Source organism: Plecotus auritus, assembly GCF_963455305.1.
Source record: "Plecotus auritus genome assembly, chromosome: 9".
NCBI lineage: Eukaryota > Metazoa > Chordata > Mammalia > Chiroptera > Vespertilionidae > Plecotus > Plecotus auritus.
Genome location: NC_137783.1, coordinates 110,306,091 through 110,319,335, shown reverse-complemented (window position 1 = coordinate 110,319,335; position 13,245 = coordinate 110,306,091). Strand labels below are relative to the sequence as shown.

The 13,245-nt window shown below is 41.1% G+C and overlaps 1 protein-coding gene across 2 annotated transcripts in view; it reads left to right on the top strand.

Annotated features, from left to right (window-relative positions):
• The window catches only part of PAAF1 (proteasomal ATPase associated factor 1), a 34,937-nt gene extending 22,588 nt beyond the window's left edge, over nt 1-12,349 (top strand). The window contains exons 10-12 of one of the 2 annotated variants that reach the window (XM_080688145.1): nt 959-1,041; nt 8,463-8,545; nt 10,770-12,349. In XM_080688145.1, coding sequence (XP_080544271.1) covers nt 959-1,041; nt 8,463-8,545; nt 10,770-10,847 — 244 coding nt within the window. In that variant the 3' untranslated portion in view covers nt 10,848-12,349. The remainder of the gene's footprint in view (nt 1-958; nt 1,042-8,462; nt 8,546-10,769) is intronic. The other variant, XM_080688146.1, reaches the window with a different exon arrangement.
• Nucleotides 12,350-13,245: the final 896 nt, after the last annotated feature.

Genomic DNA, 13,245 nt, shown 5'->3' with positions numbered 1-13,245 from the left:
CAAGGGCATGTACCTTGGTTGCGGGCACATCCCCAGTGGGAGGTGTGTAGGAGGCAGCTTATCGATGTTTCTCTCTCATCGATGTTTCTAGCTCTCTATCCCTCTCCCTTCCTCTCTGTAACATATCAATAAAAAAATATATTAAAAAAAAAAAAAAAAAAAAAAAGAAAAGACTTACATACCAGCCTAAGGAGTTTGAACTTTATTCCAAGAGCAGTGAAGAAATTCCAGCTAAAGAGTGACTAGCTTATACCTTTTCTTCCATAAGTTAAGTTACTTTATTTTTGTACTTGTTTTTACCTCCCTAGAGATAGGGACTCTCTGATCACTATTATAAAATTACTCTTGCCCAGCTGGTATGGCTCAATGGTTGAGTGTCAACCTATGAACCAAGAGGTCATGGTTCAATTCCCGATCAGGGCACATGCCCAGGTTGCAAGCTTGATCCCCAGTAGGGGGCATGCAGGAGGCAGCCAATTAATGATTCTCATCATTGATGTTTCTCTCGCTCTCCCTTTCTCTCCTCTGAAATCAATAAAAACGTATTTTAAAAATAATAATAAAATCACTCATATATATAAAATTGATTTTCACTCACCTTTCTGTTTTGTTTTATAGAGTCCTGACAATTTTAATATTTCACAACTGTCTTAATAATCTAGAAGTAAAAAGATTTACATATTGTTAACACTGTAAGACCTCCCCAAAAACTGGAGACATTGGTGGTGACCAGGCTTATTCAGTTCAAATGATATGTTTAGAGACAGATTTAGATTCACTCCACAGCATTTTAGAATGGGTTGTCTTGATCTACCATTTAATTATCTTGCAGGAAAGAAGCCATATGAATATTTAATCTCTACTTATGTCCTGTTTGCTATTATGTGGTTAGTACTATATAATCAGGCATTGCTTTGAAGAAAAAAACTAAAATTGCCCCTTTTACTGTGAATCCTAGGGCTCCAGTACAAGTCATCCACAGATCAGGAGCACCAGTTCTATCCCTGCTGAGATTCAGAGACGGATTCATTGCTAGCCAAGGTGGGTCCAGGGGCCAATGGAGAGAATGGTTCCATGCAATTCAGTTAAACATAGGTTTAAGTGTCTGGTCTGTGGCTGTGCTAGGGGCGTGGTCCTCCACAATTGTTTGGCATATTGTGCTTATCACATAGTGTTTATCACCCTACATTGTAATTGTCTATGGCCCCCTCCAGTCCAAGCTCCTTGACAGTAGTGACTATGCCTTATTCATTGTATTATCTCCAGCATTTAACTTAGTGCCCACTATGTAGTTGGTGCTCAATAAACATTGGTGGGGTAAATGTATTGTCCTTTATTGTAAAACATTGAGGGTTCAATAATGAATCAGTGACAGTCTGCCCTAAAGGAGCTCACAGTTAGTAAGGCAGACAGACGTGTGGACATGAGATTGAGTACAGTTTGATAAGCACTGGAGTAGAAAACTGGGAACATGGAGAACAACTAGCTCTAGTGGTAGGCGTGCTGCAGGGATGCTTAGACCAGATGGTGTGTAAGCCAGTGAGTATTTTACCAGCAGGAGATGTAAAGATGAACCTTGAAAGCCAAAGCTACAGTGTGTGCAAAGTCATAGGTGAGGGAGGGGCCAAAAAGAAGGGATCTGTCATTTACTAGGTGCCTGCTGTGAGGCAGGTCCTGTGTTTGAAACTTCACATAAATAGTCTGGGTAAAGTGAGTACCTGGATGGAGCCAGGACAAGGTATTTGGAGTTTGGGAGTGGGGTTGTGGGAAAGCTTGGAACAGGTGGTCACTAGGGACACTGTGAGTCCTCATAGGAATGATGTAGGTCAGAGGACTACACAGTATGCCCTGGAGAGACTGATACTTACTTGAGTATTTCAGTGTATCAGTTAGGATGTTTTTGGCTCTTCGTACCAGAATACCCCATTGAATATGGCTTCAATAATTAGGAAGTGCACTTAACAAGAAGTTCAGGTTTATGGTGGTTTCAGATTAGCTTAATTTAGTGATTCAAAAACAGCAGAGAAGGTCAAAGAAACTTGACAGCTAAATCAGTGTGGTATCCTGGATTGGATCTAAGACATTAAAGACTGGTGAAATCCAAAAAAGTGTAAACTGAAACTGGTTCAGGGCCATATGAGAACTTTCTGTACTGTCTTTGTAGCTTTTTGTAAACTTAAAATTATTCTAAACTATAAAAAAATTTTCATTTAAAAAATAAAAACAAAGGCTTTTCTTCCACCTTTTGGTGCTTTCCTCCCTAGCATGCTGGCTTTGTCCTCAGGCTTGTTCTCATATGGCCACAGTGAAAGAAGGCTGCAGCAACTCTCACCCTCACATAACAGTGGATGTTATTATTCTTTTTTATTTACTATATATATATATATATATATATATATATATATATATTAATATACTTTTGTTGATTTCAGAGAGGAAGGGAGAGGAAGAGAGATAGAAACATCAATGATGAGAGTCATTGATTGGCTGCCTCCTGCACGCCCCACACTGGGGATTGGCTTGCAACCTGGGCAGGTGCCCCGATCGGGAATCGAACCATGACCTAGTTCATAGGTTGACGCTCAACCACTGACCCACACTGGCTGGGCTATATATATATATTTTTTAGTCCTCACCCAAGGATATTTTTCCATTGATTTTTAGGGAGAGTAGAAGAAAAATATCGATGTAAGAGAAACACATCGATTGGTTGCCTCCTGCACAAGTCCCGACCAAGGTCTGGTCTGGGGAGGAGCCTGCAACCAAGGTATATGCCCTTGAACCCAGAACCCTTTGGTCCGCAGGCTAATGCTCTATCCACTGAGCAAAACTGGCTAGGGCTATTATCCTTTTTTAGAATGAAGAAATTCCTCACATCCTAGCTGGTGTGGCGCAGTTGGTTGAGCATTGTCCCATGCACCAAACAGTCATAAATTCACATCTCGGTCAGGGCACATGCCCGGGTTGTGGGCTCAATCCCCAGTGGAGGCAGCCGATGGATGTTTTTCTCTCTCTCCCTTCCTTGCACTCTAAAATCAATAATAAAACTATTTTTTAAAAATTCCTTAGCTCTAGCTGGTTTGGCTCAGTGGATAGAGTGTCAGCCTGCAGACTGAAGGGTCCCAGGTTCAATTCCAATCAAAGGCGCATGCCTGGGTTGGGCGCTCAATCCCCAGTAGAGGGCGTGCGGGAGGCAGCCAATCAATGATTTTCTTCATCATTGATGTTTCTATCTCTCTCTCCCTTTCCCTTCCTCTCTGAAATCAATAAAAATCTATTAAAAAAAAATTTCTCAGGAACAGCCCAGCAGATAAACCTTATTGTCCAGATAATACATGCCCATGCCAAACGCAGTCACCAGCAAGGAGAGTACAGTTACCATAATTAGCTTGGGCTAGTCAGGCTCCACTCCACATCACTGTTACTGGAAACAACCGGTTTCTGCCAATCAGGAGAAGAGCAGGGAAATAGATGAGTAGGCAGCCAACAGTCCTGGGTATTCATGGCCATCTCTGAAATATATATAGGCACCCTTCATTCCTGTCACAATGGTGCCTCATTTCCTTAGCCCTTCTCCTTCAGGATTTCCAGACCGTAGCAGAGTAGTCAGGAATCTGCAGGCCTAATTTTACAGCTCTCTGCACTTGCCTGCTCTCAATCTCTCTTTCTTCCTCCATGTCTTGGCATCAGTTTAGTGATGCAGCAGTACTCTCGATAGAGCCTTAATAAGAGAGTAGCTGGCATAGCTTGTGACAGCTTCCCTTGATGCTGCTGCTACCACTCTTGTGATCCTTTTTCTTTCATTCCCCTTGCTGCCATGCCACACTCTTCCCTTGAGATCTCTATTCTGGCCTCATCTTTCTGCTCAAATTCCCCTCTTGAAGCCCCCAATGATTAGCTTCTTGCTAGATCCAATGGCCTTTAAAGGTATAGGCTGTCTTGTTCCTAAGTTTCCTTGAGGACAAGTACTATATCTCTTCATCTCTGTAACCCCAGCTCTTGCACTGAAGAATTATAGCAAATGTTTGTTGAATGAGTGAGTACATATCTTCATGACTCTGAGCAGTAATAAATTTTATTGCTGTTAGTCCCTTCTTAAAACTTAGCTCCTTTGGGTATGTGTGTGTGTGTGGGGAGGGGGTCAATGGGGGGAAAAGGAGACTTAGGTAATACTTTAAACAATATAGAATTAAATACAAAAAAGAAAACTTAGCTCCTTTGACTTCGGTGATACTAATTAATCTCCTGATTATTCTCTTTCTTCAGTTACTGATTCTTTCTCAGGTTTCAGGAGCTTATATGCCTAGCATGATTCATGGCATACTGTATGTTTTCAAGGTGTTGAAATTGAATCATTTTGTTATTCCTACTATTGTTGCCATCCCTAAACCAGAGATATTTCCTGAGTTTAGTCTTTGTCCTTTTCCCCTTTCTCCTCTGTGCTTCCTCAAGGACTGACAGGTCTCATGGTTTTAGCTGTTAATTGTTGGAATCCATAGCTTCTAGACCTGACCTCCTACTTAGTCTATATTTTTGCAAATATATTTTATTGATTTTTTTATAGAGAGGAAGGGAGAGGGATAGAGAGATAGAAACATCGATGAGAGAGAAACATTGATCAGCTGCCTCCTGCACACCCCCTACTGGGGATGTGTCCGCAGCCAAGGTACATGCCCTTGACCGGAATCGAACCTGGGACCCTTCAGTCCGCAGGCCGATGCTCTATCCACTGAGCCAAACCGGTTAGGGCTTAGTCCATATTTTATTGGGCAACATGATATAGTAAAATCACGGATTTTGGACCCAAACTGACAACCTAATCAATGAGTTTAAATCACTACTCCATCACTTACTATGAGATTCAGCCATATATGACTTTCCTAATATATTATCATTTTTTACTTATAACAATGGCAATAATATATGGCTTAATCTAATAGTTCGATGACCTTTGGTAAATCATTTTACTTTTCTGTCTCACTCTCCTCAGAGATAAGATATGTAAAGTGCTCAACATTAAGTAAACATTCTATGAATGATAGTTGCTTCTTACTCCTGTAACTGCCCCTTGCCCTATAAGCCCTCCTAAAAAGTGTTCCGTGTCGTGATCCCGTGACAAGGCACACACCCACAAAAAGTAGAATAAAGTAGAATTATAGGGCAAGATATATTAAAGTTACAGGAATTAGTAAATGTTACAAGAGATTGATGGGTTGGTTAGAAGGCTTCCTAGAGGAAATGGGACTAGAGCTGGGGCTTATCAGGAGGTAAGATTTGCATCTAGAAACTTGAGTGCAAAAGAAGACCTATAGTAAACATACATTATTTGAGAGGAGAGAAAAGAAACTCAGTACTAGATATCACTTTTCCTTGCTGAAGTAATAAAAGTGAGAAATTGACAAAAATTATGGATGGTTTCCCACTCTGGCTTAAAATTAGATTTTTAAAAAATATATTTTATTGATTTCAAAGAGGAAGGGAGAGGGACAGAGATAGAAACATCAATGATGAGAGAGGATCACCGATTGGCTGCCTTCTGCACGCCCCACACTGGGGATCAAGCCCGCAACCCAGGCATGTACCCCCAACCAGGAATTGAACCTGGGACCCCTCAGTCCACAGGCCGATGCTCTATCCACTGAGCAAAGCCAGCTAGGGCTTAAAATTAGATTTTTAAAACAGGATTATGAACAAACTTAGAGTCACATTGCAGCACATGAGAAGTATATGTTGCCTCTGGGGCAGTTCTGACGTCACAGAGCTTAGTAACCCCAGAACCAGCATGTAGGCTACCCCAGTCTTCTGCATTTCTTCCCCCCACCCTCTACCTTTAGGCCACTTAAAAAACATATTAAAAACTCTGTGCCAAGGGGATGTGTGGGTGAAGAGTAACATGTGGAAAAGAGCTAATTCATGTCCCTTCTACTTTTGTAACTCTTTGCTACTGGAAGAAAGAAAGGTATAACTTCTGTCATTAATCTGAAGGTAAAGGGAATAAATAAATTTATAACTCTATGTTCAGAGGACAAAAGTAAGACAAATAAAAAAGAGTTACCAGGCCCTGGCTGGTGTGGCTCAGTTGGTTGAGCATCGTGCCATGCACTGAAAGGTCGCCAGTTCGATTCCCAGTCAGGGCACACACCCAGGTTGTGGGTTTGATCCCTGGTGGGGGTGTGTGCAGGAGGCCACATTGATGTTTCTCTCTCTCTAAAAAATCAATAAAAACTTTTTTATTTTTAAAGAAAGAAAGTTATCAGGAGCCACATTTTGTTCAGTATAAAAAGCATTCTATTTCATAAGAAAGAAGTGGGAAGTGGTGTCATGAGCACCGCTAACCAGGAGATGGACAAACATAGGCTGGCTAGCTGCCCTGCAAGGTGCTGAGGAGGGAATTCTGTACTTAGTTTAGAAGTCGGAAATAGATGATCTCTGAAGTACTTTGGAACTCCGATTCACTAGAGAGGAGATTGAAAATGCCAGATTAAATAACTTAAAACTTTTTATTATGGAAATTGCCAGATAGAATAACATAATGAACCATTGTCCAGCTTCAACTATTAACAATTTACGACCAATCTTGTGTCATGTTTTGAAACAAATCACAGACATATTATTTCATGTCCGTATTTCTAAGAGTATCTCTAAAAGATAAGGATTTGGTCGGGGGATTACTTTTAATCCTCACCCAATGATATGGTGATTTATTTATTTGTTTGTTTTTAGGGAGAGCATGAGTGAGAGATCGTTTTAAATATATTTTTATTGATATTTTACAGAGAGGAAGGGAGAGGGATAGAGAGCTAGAAACATCGATGAGAGAGAAACATCGATCAGCTGCCTCCTGCACACCTCCTGGGGATGTGCCCGCAACCAAGGTACATGCCCTTGACCGGAATCGAACCCGGGACCCTTCAGCCCGCAGGCCGACACTCTATCCACTGAGCCAAACCGGTTTCGGCGAGAGATCGTTTTAGAAACATTGATGAGAGAAACATCAATTGGCTGCCTCCCTTACTCACCCCAACTGGGTACTGAACCCACAGCCTTTTGGTGGGTGAGACAATACTCCAACCAGCTGAACCACCTGTCTGTGTAGTGGGGGGAGATTGAAGGAAGGATAAGGTCCTTCTGTATGTTGCTGGTTGGAGATTATAGATTGATGAACAGAATAATTAAACTAAAATTTATTAACATAATTTTGGAAAACAGTTTTTCAGATTTCTAAAAAGTTTGAAAAGTTTAAATATTATCTTGATTATTTTCCAGGCTTCTATACAAAGTCATAATCTTAATTCAGAAAAAGACTTTATGTATAAAGACATTCTTTTATGCAGTATGCTCTCAAACATGTAAAATAAAAATTTACAAAAAAATGTTAACAGTAATTATATTTGATAGATTATAGGTGACTTTTTTACTTCTCTGTTTCTTTATTTTAAAAGTTTTCTTTAATGAGCATGTACTACTACTTTTATATCAAGTAAGACCAGTAAATCACCTTAATCAGCAGTTTAAAACCCCAAGTTTCATTTATCTATGCTCTTCTGAGAAAAAGCTTAAAAATTAGATATATGGTCCTGACCAGTTTGGCTCCGTGGATAGGGCGTCGGCCTGCAGACTGAAGGCTCCCGGGTTCTATTCCAGTCAAGGGCATGTACAGTAGGCAGCTGATCGATGTTTCTCTCTCATCGATGTTTCTAACTCTCTGTCCCTCTCCCTTCCTCTCTCTATAAAAAAACAATAAAATATATTTTAAAAAATTAGATATATGTTTATTTTCTTGGTATAACTTTTTTCCTTTGCCTAATATATATGGTCAAGATTATAGATTGAAGAATAATTTGTGGGGCATAAATTTTTTTTATTAGAAAAACATTTATGTAGCCCTAGCCGATTTGGCTCAGTGGATGGAGCATCAGCCTGTGGACTGAGGGGTCCCAGATTCGATTCCCAGTCAAGGGCACATGCCCAGGTTGTGGGCTCAATCCCCAGTAGGGGATGTGCAGGAAGCAAGCCCATCAATGATTCTCTCTCATCATTGGTGTTTCTATCTCTCTCTCCCTCTCCCTTCCTCTCTGAAATCGATAAAAGTATATTTAAAAAAAAAAAAGAAAGAAAAACATTTATGTGGACAAATTTTCTGTTAAAAATTATTGCTAGGATAAGTTTGCATACAGATAAATAAATCTGTAGTTGCTTGCTCTATGCCCTTGGCAGGTATTGCTCCTCAAAGACAAACCTTCTTCCCGCAGAAGGCACTTGACCTTCAAATTCTCTGTAGCCTAGCATTCTAGGCAGCCACTATAGGTCCTCACAATGAGACCTGTTTGACTTTCCAGGTCTTAGGACAATCTTCTTTATGTTAGTGACATACAGAAATAAATTAAAATATTGAGGTTTTTAAAAACTCCTTTATATGCAGATTTCTCTTCAGTTTTCTAAATTTTCTTTCTGCCTTTTAGGTGATGGAAGCTGTTTCATTGTCCAGCAAGACTTAGACTATGTCATTGAGCTCACTGGGGCTGACTGTGACCCTGTGTATAAGGTACAGGCCTGACTGGAGACTAAGCCTTGATGATTCTCACCTGGGATCTAGAGCTTTGGAGGGGACTGAATCTAGTTACTTTGTGATTTTTACGAGTGATAAAATACTTAGAGATGGGATAGAAAGAAATCAGAATTTTAAGTCAGAAATTACTTCATCACTTACTAGAACTAGAAACGAAAAATCACTTCACTTCCCATCTGTCAGTTCATCTGTAAAATGAGGATAATACTGGGATAATGCATATGAAAGCTCCTTGTAAATTTAAAATAGTGTATAGCCCAGTGGCTCAGTGGTTGAACATCAACCTATGAACCAAGAGGTAACAGTTCAATTCCCAGTCAGGGCACATGCCTGGGTTGCAGGCTTGACCCCCAGTAGCGGGTGTGCAGGAGTCAGCCAATCAATGATTCTTTCTCATCACTGATGTTTCTATTTCTCGCTCCCTCTCCCTTCCTCTCGGAAATCAATAAAAATATAAATATTTAAAAATACTCTATAAATATTAGATATTATTATTTTTTAAAGTTCAAGACTGATTGTTTGATTTGATTAGAATGGAAAGAGAAAAATAAAAGGGGAAATAATATTGATTGACCAGTCATTGTGCAGGAAGTTTTACATGTATTATCTCATTGATTAAGTATTTTCATTTCTTGAAGTATAGGTATTATTACTCCTATTTTTTCTTATAATTAAAAAAATTTATGTAATTAATACATGCCTAGATAAAAAGGCCCCTCTAAGACTTTTTTAGTTCAGTTCCTGTTTTTTAAAAAATACGTTTTTATTGATTTCAGAGAGAGGAGAGGAGAGGGAGAGAGATAGAAACATCAATGATAAGAGAGAATCATTGATTAACTGCCTACTGCACACCCCAAACTGGGGATTCAGCCAGCAACCTAGGCATGTGCACGGACCAGGAATCGAACCCTGACCATCTGGTTCATAGATCAATACTCAACCACTGAGCCACACTGGTTGAGCTAGTTCAGCTCTTCTTTCCAGAAGTTACTAGCATTGACAGTTTGGCACTTACCTTTCAAGACTGTTTTTTGTGCTTATGTATTTATGTAAATAATACAGTTTTATCTTAGTTTGTACATAACTGGGATCATCTTATTGTATTGCCTTATGACTTTTTATGTTTATTTTTTTTAATATATTTTTATTGATTTCAGAGAGGAAGGGAGAGGGAGAGAGAGAGAAACATGATGATAGAGAATCATTGATTGGCTGCCTCCTGCATGTCCCACACTGGGCATGTGCCTTGACCAGAATTGAACCCGGAACCCTTCAGTCTGCAGGCCAACACTATCCACTGAGCCAAACCGGCCAGGGCACTTGCTTTTTTTTTACTTATAATCTTGGAGCTCTTTCCAGATAAATGCATATAGATCCACTTTACTTCTAAAAGTTTCTGCACAGTGTTCTATGTTGTGAATTAATATATCATTTTCAGTTTACAAATAAGGAAATTGGGGCCCAGAGGAGTTGAGAAAGTGGCCCATGGTCATGCAGCTATGCATAAGCAAACCTAAGATTCAGCTAACTCCTGAATTAATGCTATTTTCACTAATTTAGTGGCTCTTTTTTTAAAAAAAATATATTTTATTGATTTTCCACAGAGAGAAAGAGAGAGGGATAGAGAGCTAGAAACATCAATGAGAGAGAGACATCAATCAGCTGCCTCCCGCACGCCCCCTACTGGGGATGTGCTCGCAACCCAGGTACATGCCCTTGACCGGAATCGAACCTGGGACCCTTCAGTCCACAGGCCGATGCTCCATCCACTGAGCCAAACCGGTTAGGGCTAATTTAGTGGCTCTTAACCTTCTTTGGGTCTCAGACTCTTTTGAGAAGTCTATGAAATTCTCCTCAGAAAAAAGGCACATGTTGAGAAATTCTTTGTGTAAAATTCTATGAGGCTCAGGGATACCCAGAGCCATTATGGACCATTTATCTCCTCCCAGGTATAGACTCTCTAAACAGGCACAACACTAATGGGTTTGCTCTGTACTTGGCTAATTAGTGTCTCTAATCATAGTGTTCTTGACAATGGCTAGCCATTTTTAAAATACATATAGATGTAATTATTTTCTTGTCTTTGAAGTAAACAAAGCTTCTGACTCCCTTGTAGTAGTGGGGGTGAATGACAAGGCTCTATCTGTTTGGAATGGAAGAATTCCAGGCTTACTGTGAGCTGTGAACTCTTGTATTCCAGGTAGCCACGTGGGAGAAGCAGATCTACACATGCTGTCGAGATGGCCTGGTGCGGCGCTATCAGCTCTCTGACCTCTGACTCCTGTGAAGGAGGAGTCCCAGTTAATGAAAACGACTGACCATGACCAACAGTGAGCAGAAGCATCATCAGTCCTTCCCAAGGACCGTGCTCTTTTGTTGTGGGCACCCTTCGGAAGTCACAGAGAGTCAGCTACATTGGCCACGTGGAACTATCGTTCCACACAAGACTTACGTGAACTGAGTCAGAAGCTCACATGTGCTCACTGCGTTTGCCCCGACTTCTCCTATAAACTCACTGCAGCAACACAGGGCAAGGTTATGGATTGCTTAGTTTGATCACATATCTGTTGTATTAAATGTTTACAGGACCAAGGGACCAAGCCTGTTCTCTGAAGGGAATAAAGAGAGTATGTTTGGAGGAGTCAGAATTTGAAAACTTTGTTAAATATTCTTATTCCAGCAGAAAGTCAGTCAGGCTGATGGAACTCCTTTCTCAGGCACTTCCTATTGGCCTGGTCATAGAGGACTGTTGACATTAGCAGTAAAGATCCCATAGGCAGCAACCTGGGAAAGACTTTTGTGCAAATAGGATGACTACCATCCCAGTTTTCCTTGTACTGAGGGGTTTTCGGCCACCTGTGGCTTTCAGTCTTAGGCATACTGACATGGTCTGTCAGCCTATATACAGGTGATGAAGTGAATCAAAACATTGTAAAGGCAGTGGCTTTGAAAGTGGTCCCTAGGACAGCTTCTCAGTATCATCAGGGAATTAGAAATAGAAATTCTTGAGCCCACCTCAGACCTAAATCAGAAATTCTATGGGTAGGACCTATAATCTATTTTAACAAACCTTCTGAAGCATGCTGAAGTTTGAGATCTAGAGAAAGAGATGGTATAGGACACTTTCGTCATAGATGGAACCCAGAGCTCATAGGGTGGCCAGGCTGGTCTGTGGGAGATGAGGCTGGAGAGGCTGGCAGGGCCCGAATAGTCGAGCTGGAATGCCAGATAGGGAGCTTGAACTTCACTTGGCTGGCAGTGGGGAATCATGAAGGGGTTTTTAAGCAAAGGTGTGACATGGTTACTTCTTTTTTTCTCTAAACATAAAAATGGAATAATTATGTGTTCCATGGCTTATTTTCACTTAGTATCTTAGTTCTTTTACATTTAGACCTTCTTCATTCTTTTTAACAATTTCCAGAACATGAAAGCCATATCATTTACATTTTAGAGATTATTAAAGAAAAAGTTTCTTGGAGCATGCAGCCCTTGAGCTGAGCCATGTAGGCTGAGATCTGGAATTTATTTAAGGGAAGAAGATAATTCCTGGCTCAGGTAACAGTATGGCTTACAGAGTTCTTAAAGGTATGTTCCCATGTAGTCTTTATTGCTACCTTGTGACATACCAGTAGTGAGACTCAGAGAGATAAAGTGATTTGCCAGGGGTCATAGAGAGCAGGAACTTGAACAGTTTCTCTTAACTTTAAATGCCATTTTTTTTCTACCTGTTGCTAATGCCTAAACAAAATTGTGAAAATAAAATATTGTCATTCATTGAGAATCTACTAGTAATCAACTCTGTTCTAGGTCCTATATTTATATATTTAATCCTTACAACACTGTTAAAAAGGAAAATATTCCTGTTTTACGGATAAGGAAATTGAGGCTCATGACATTAAGTACCAGAGCCTTGATTTGGACCTTGCTTCAAGGCCTGTGCTCCTTCCACCTAAGCATGTGGTCACGAGACTTCTGGGACGAGAGCTGTTTCAATTAAGAAGTGATTTGTGATAGGGTCAGGTGATCCAAAGAGACATATTCCAGAGCTGAGAAACATTGATTCCTAGGAAGTCCAGGGGGTACCTCTAAGAAGTCAGATTAAGAAGCCAGGATGGGGGAGAAACCAAGATGGCGGCATAGGTAAGCACCTAAACTGCTGCCTCGCACAACAATTTCAAAACTACATCTAAAAGACAGAACGGACACCATCCAGAACCACAGGAAAGCTGGCTGAGTGAAAATTCTACAACTAGAAGGAAAGAGGAAAGCTCACAGAGAATTGGAGGTACGGCAAAGCGTCTTTGTGCGCGCAGAGTGGAAGGGCGGCTGAGAGCCTGGCTGACTTTCTCTGGTGGAAGGGGAAGGAAGCCCCCGACCACACTGAACCACAGTTCCAGGCGAGCCCCTGGGGACCCATGCTCTTACGGGGGGGATCTGGACTCTCGGGCAGAGACTCGGGAGCCGGGGAAGGCAGAGGTCTGAAGGCACGCACGTGCCAGTGCGCACAAAGGCTGCGGAGGTTGCCACAGGCTTTCCCTAGTGGAAGGGAGTCAGAGGCTCCTGACTGCACTGAGCCCCAGTTCTGACTGCACTGAACCCCAGTTCCAGGAGAGCCCATGGGGACCCATGCTCTTGTGGGGGGAATCTGGACTCTCGGGCGGAGACTTGGGAACCAG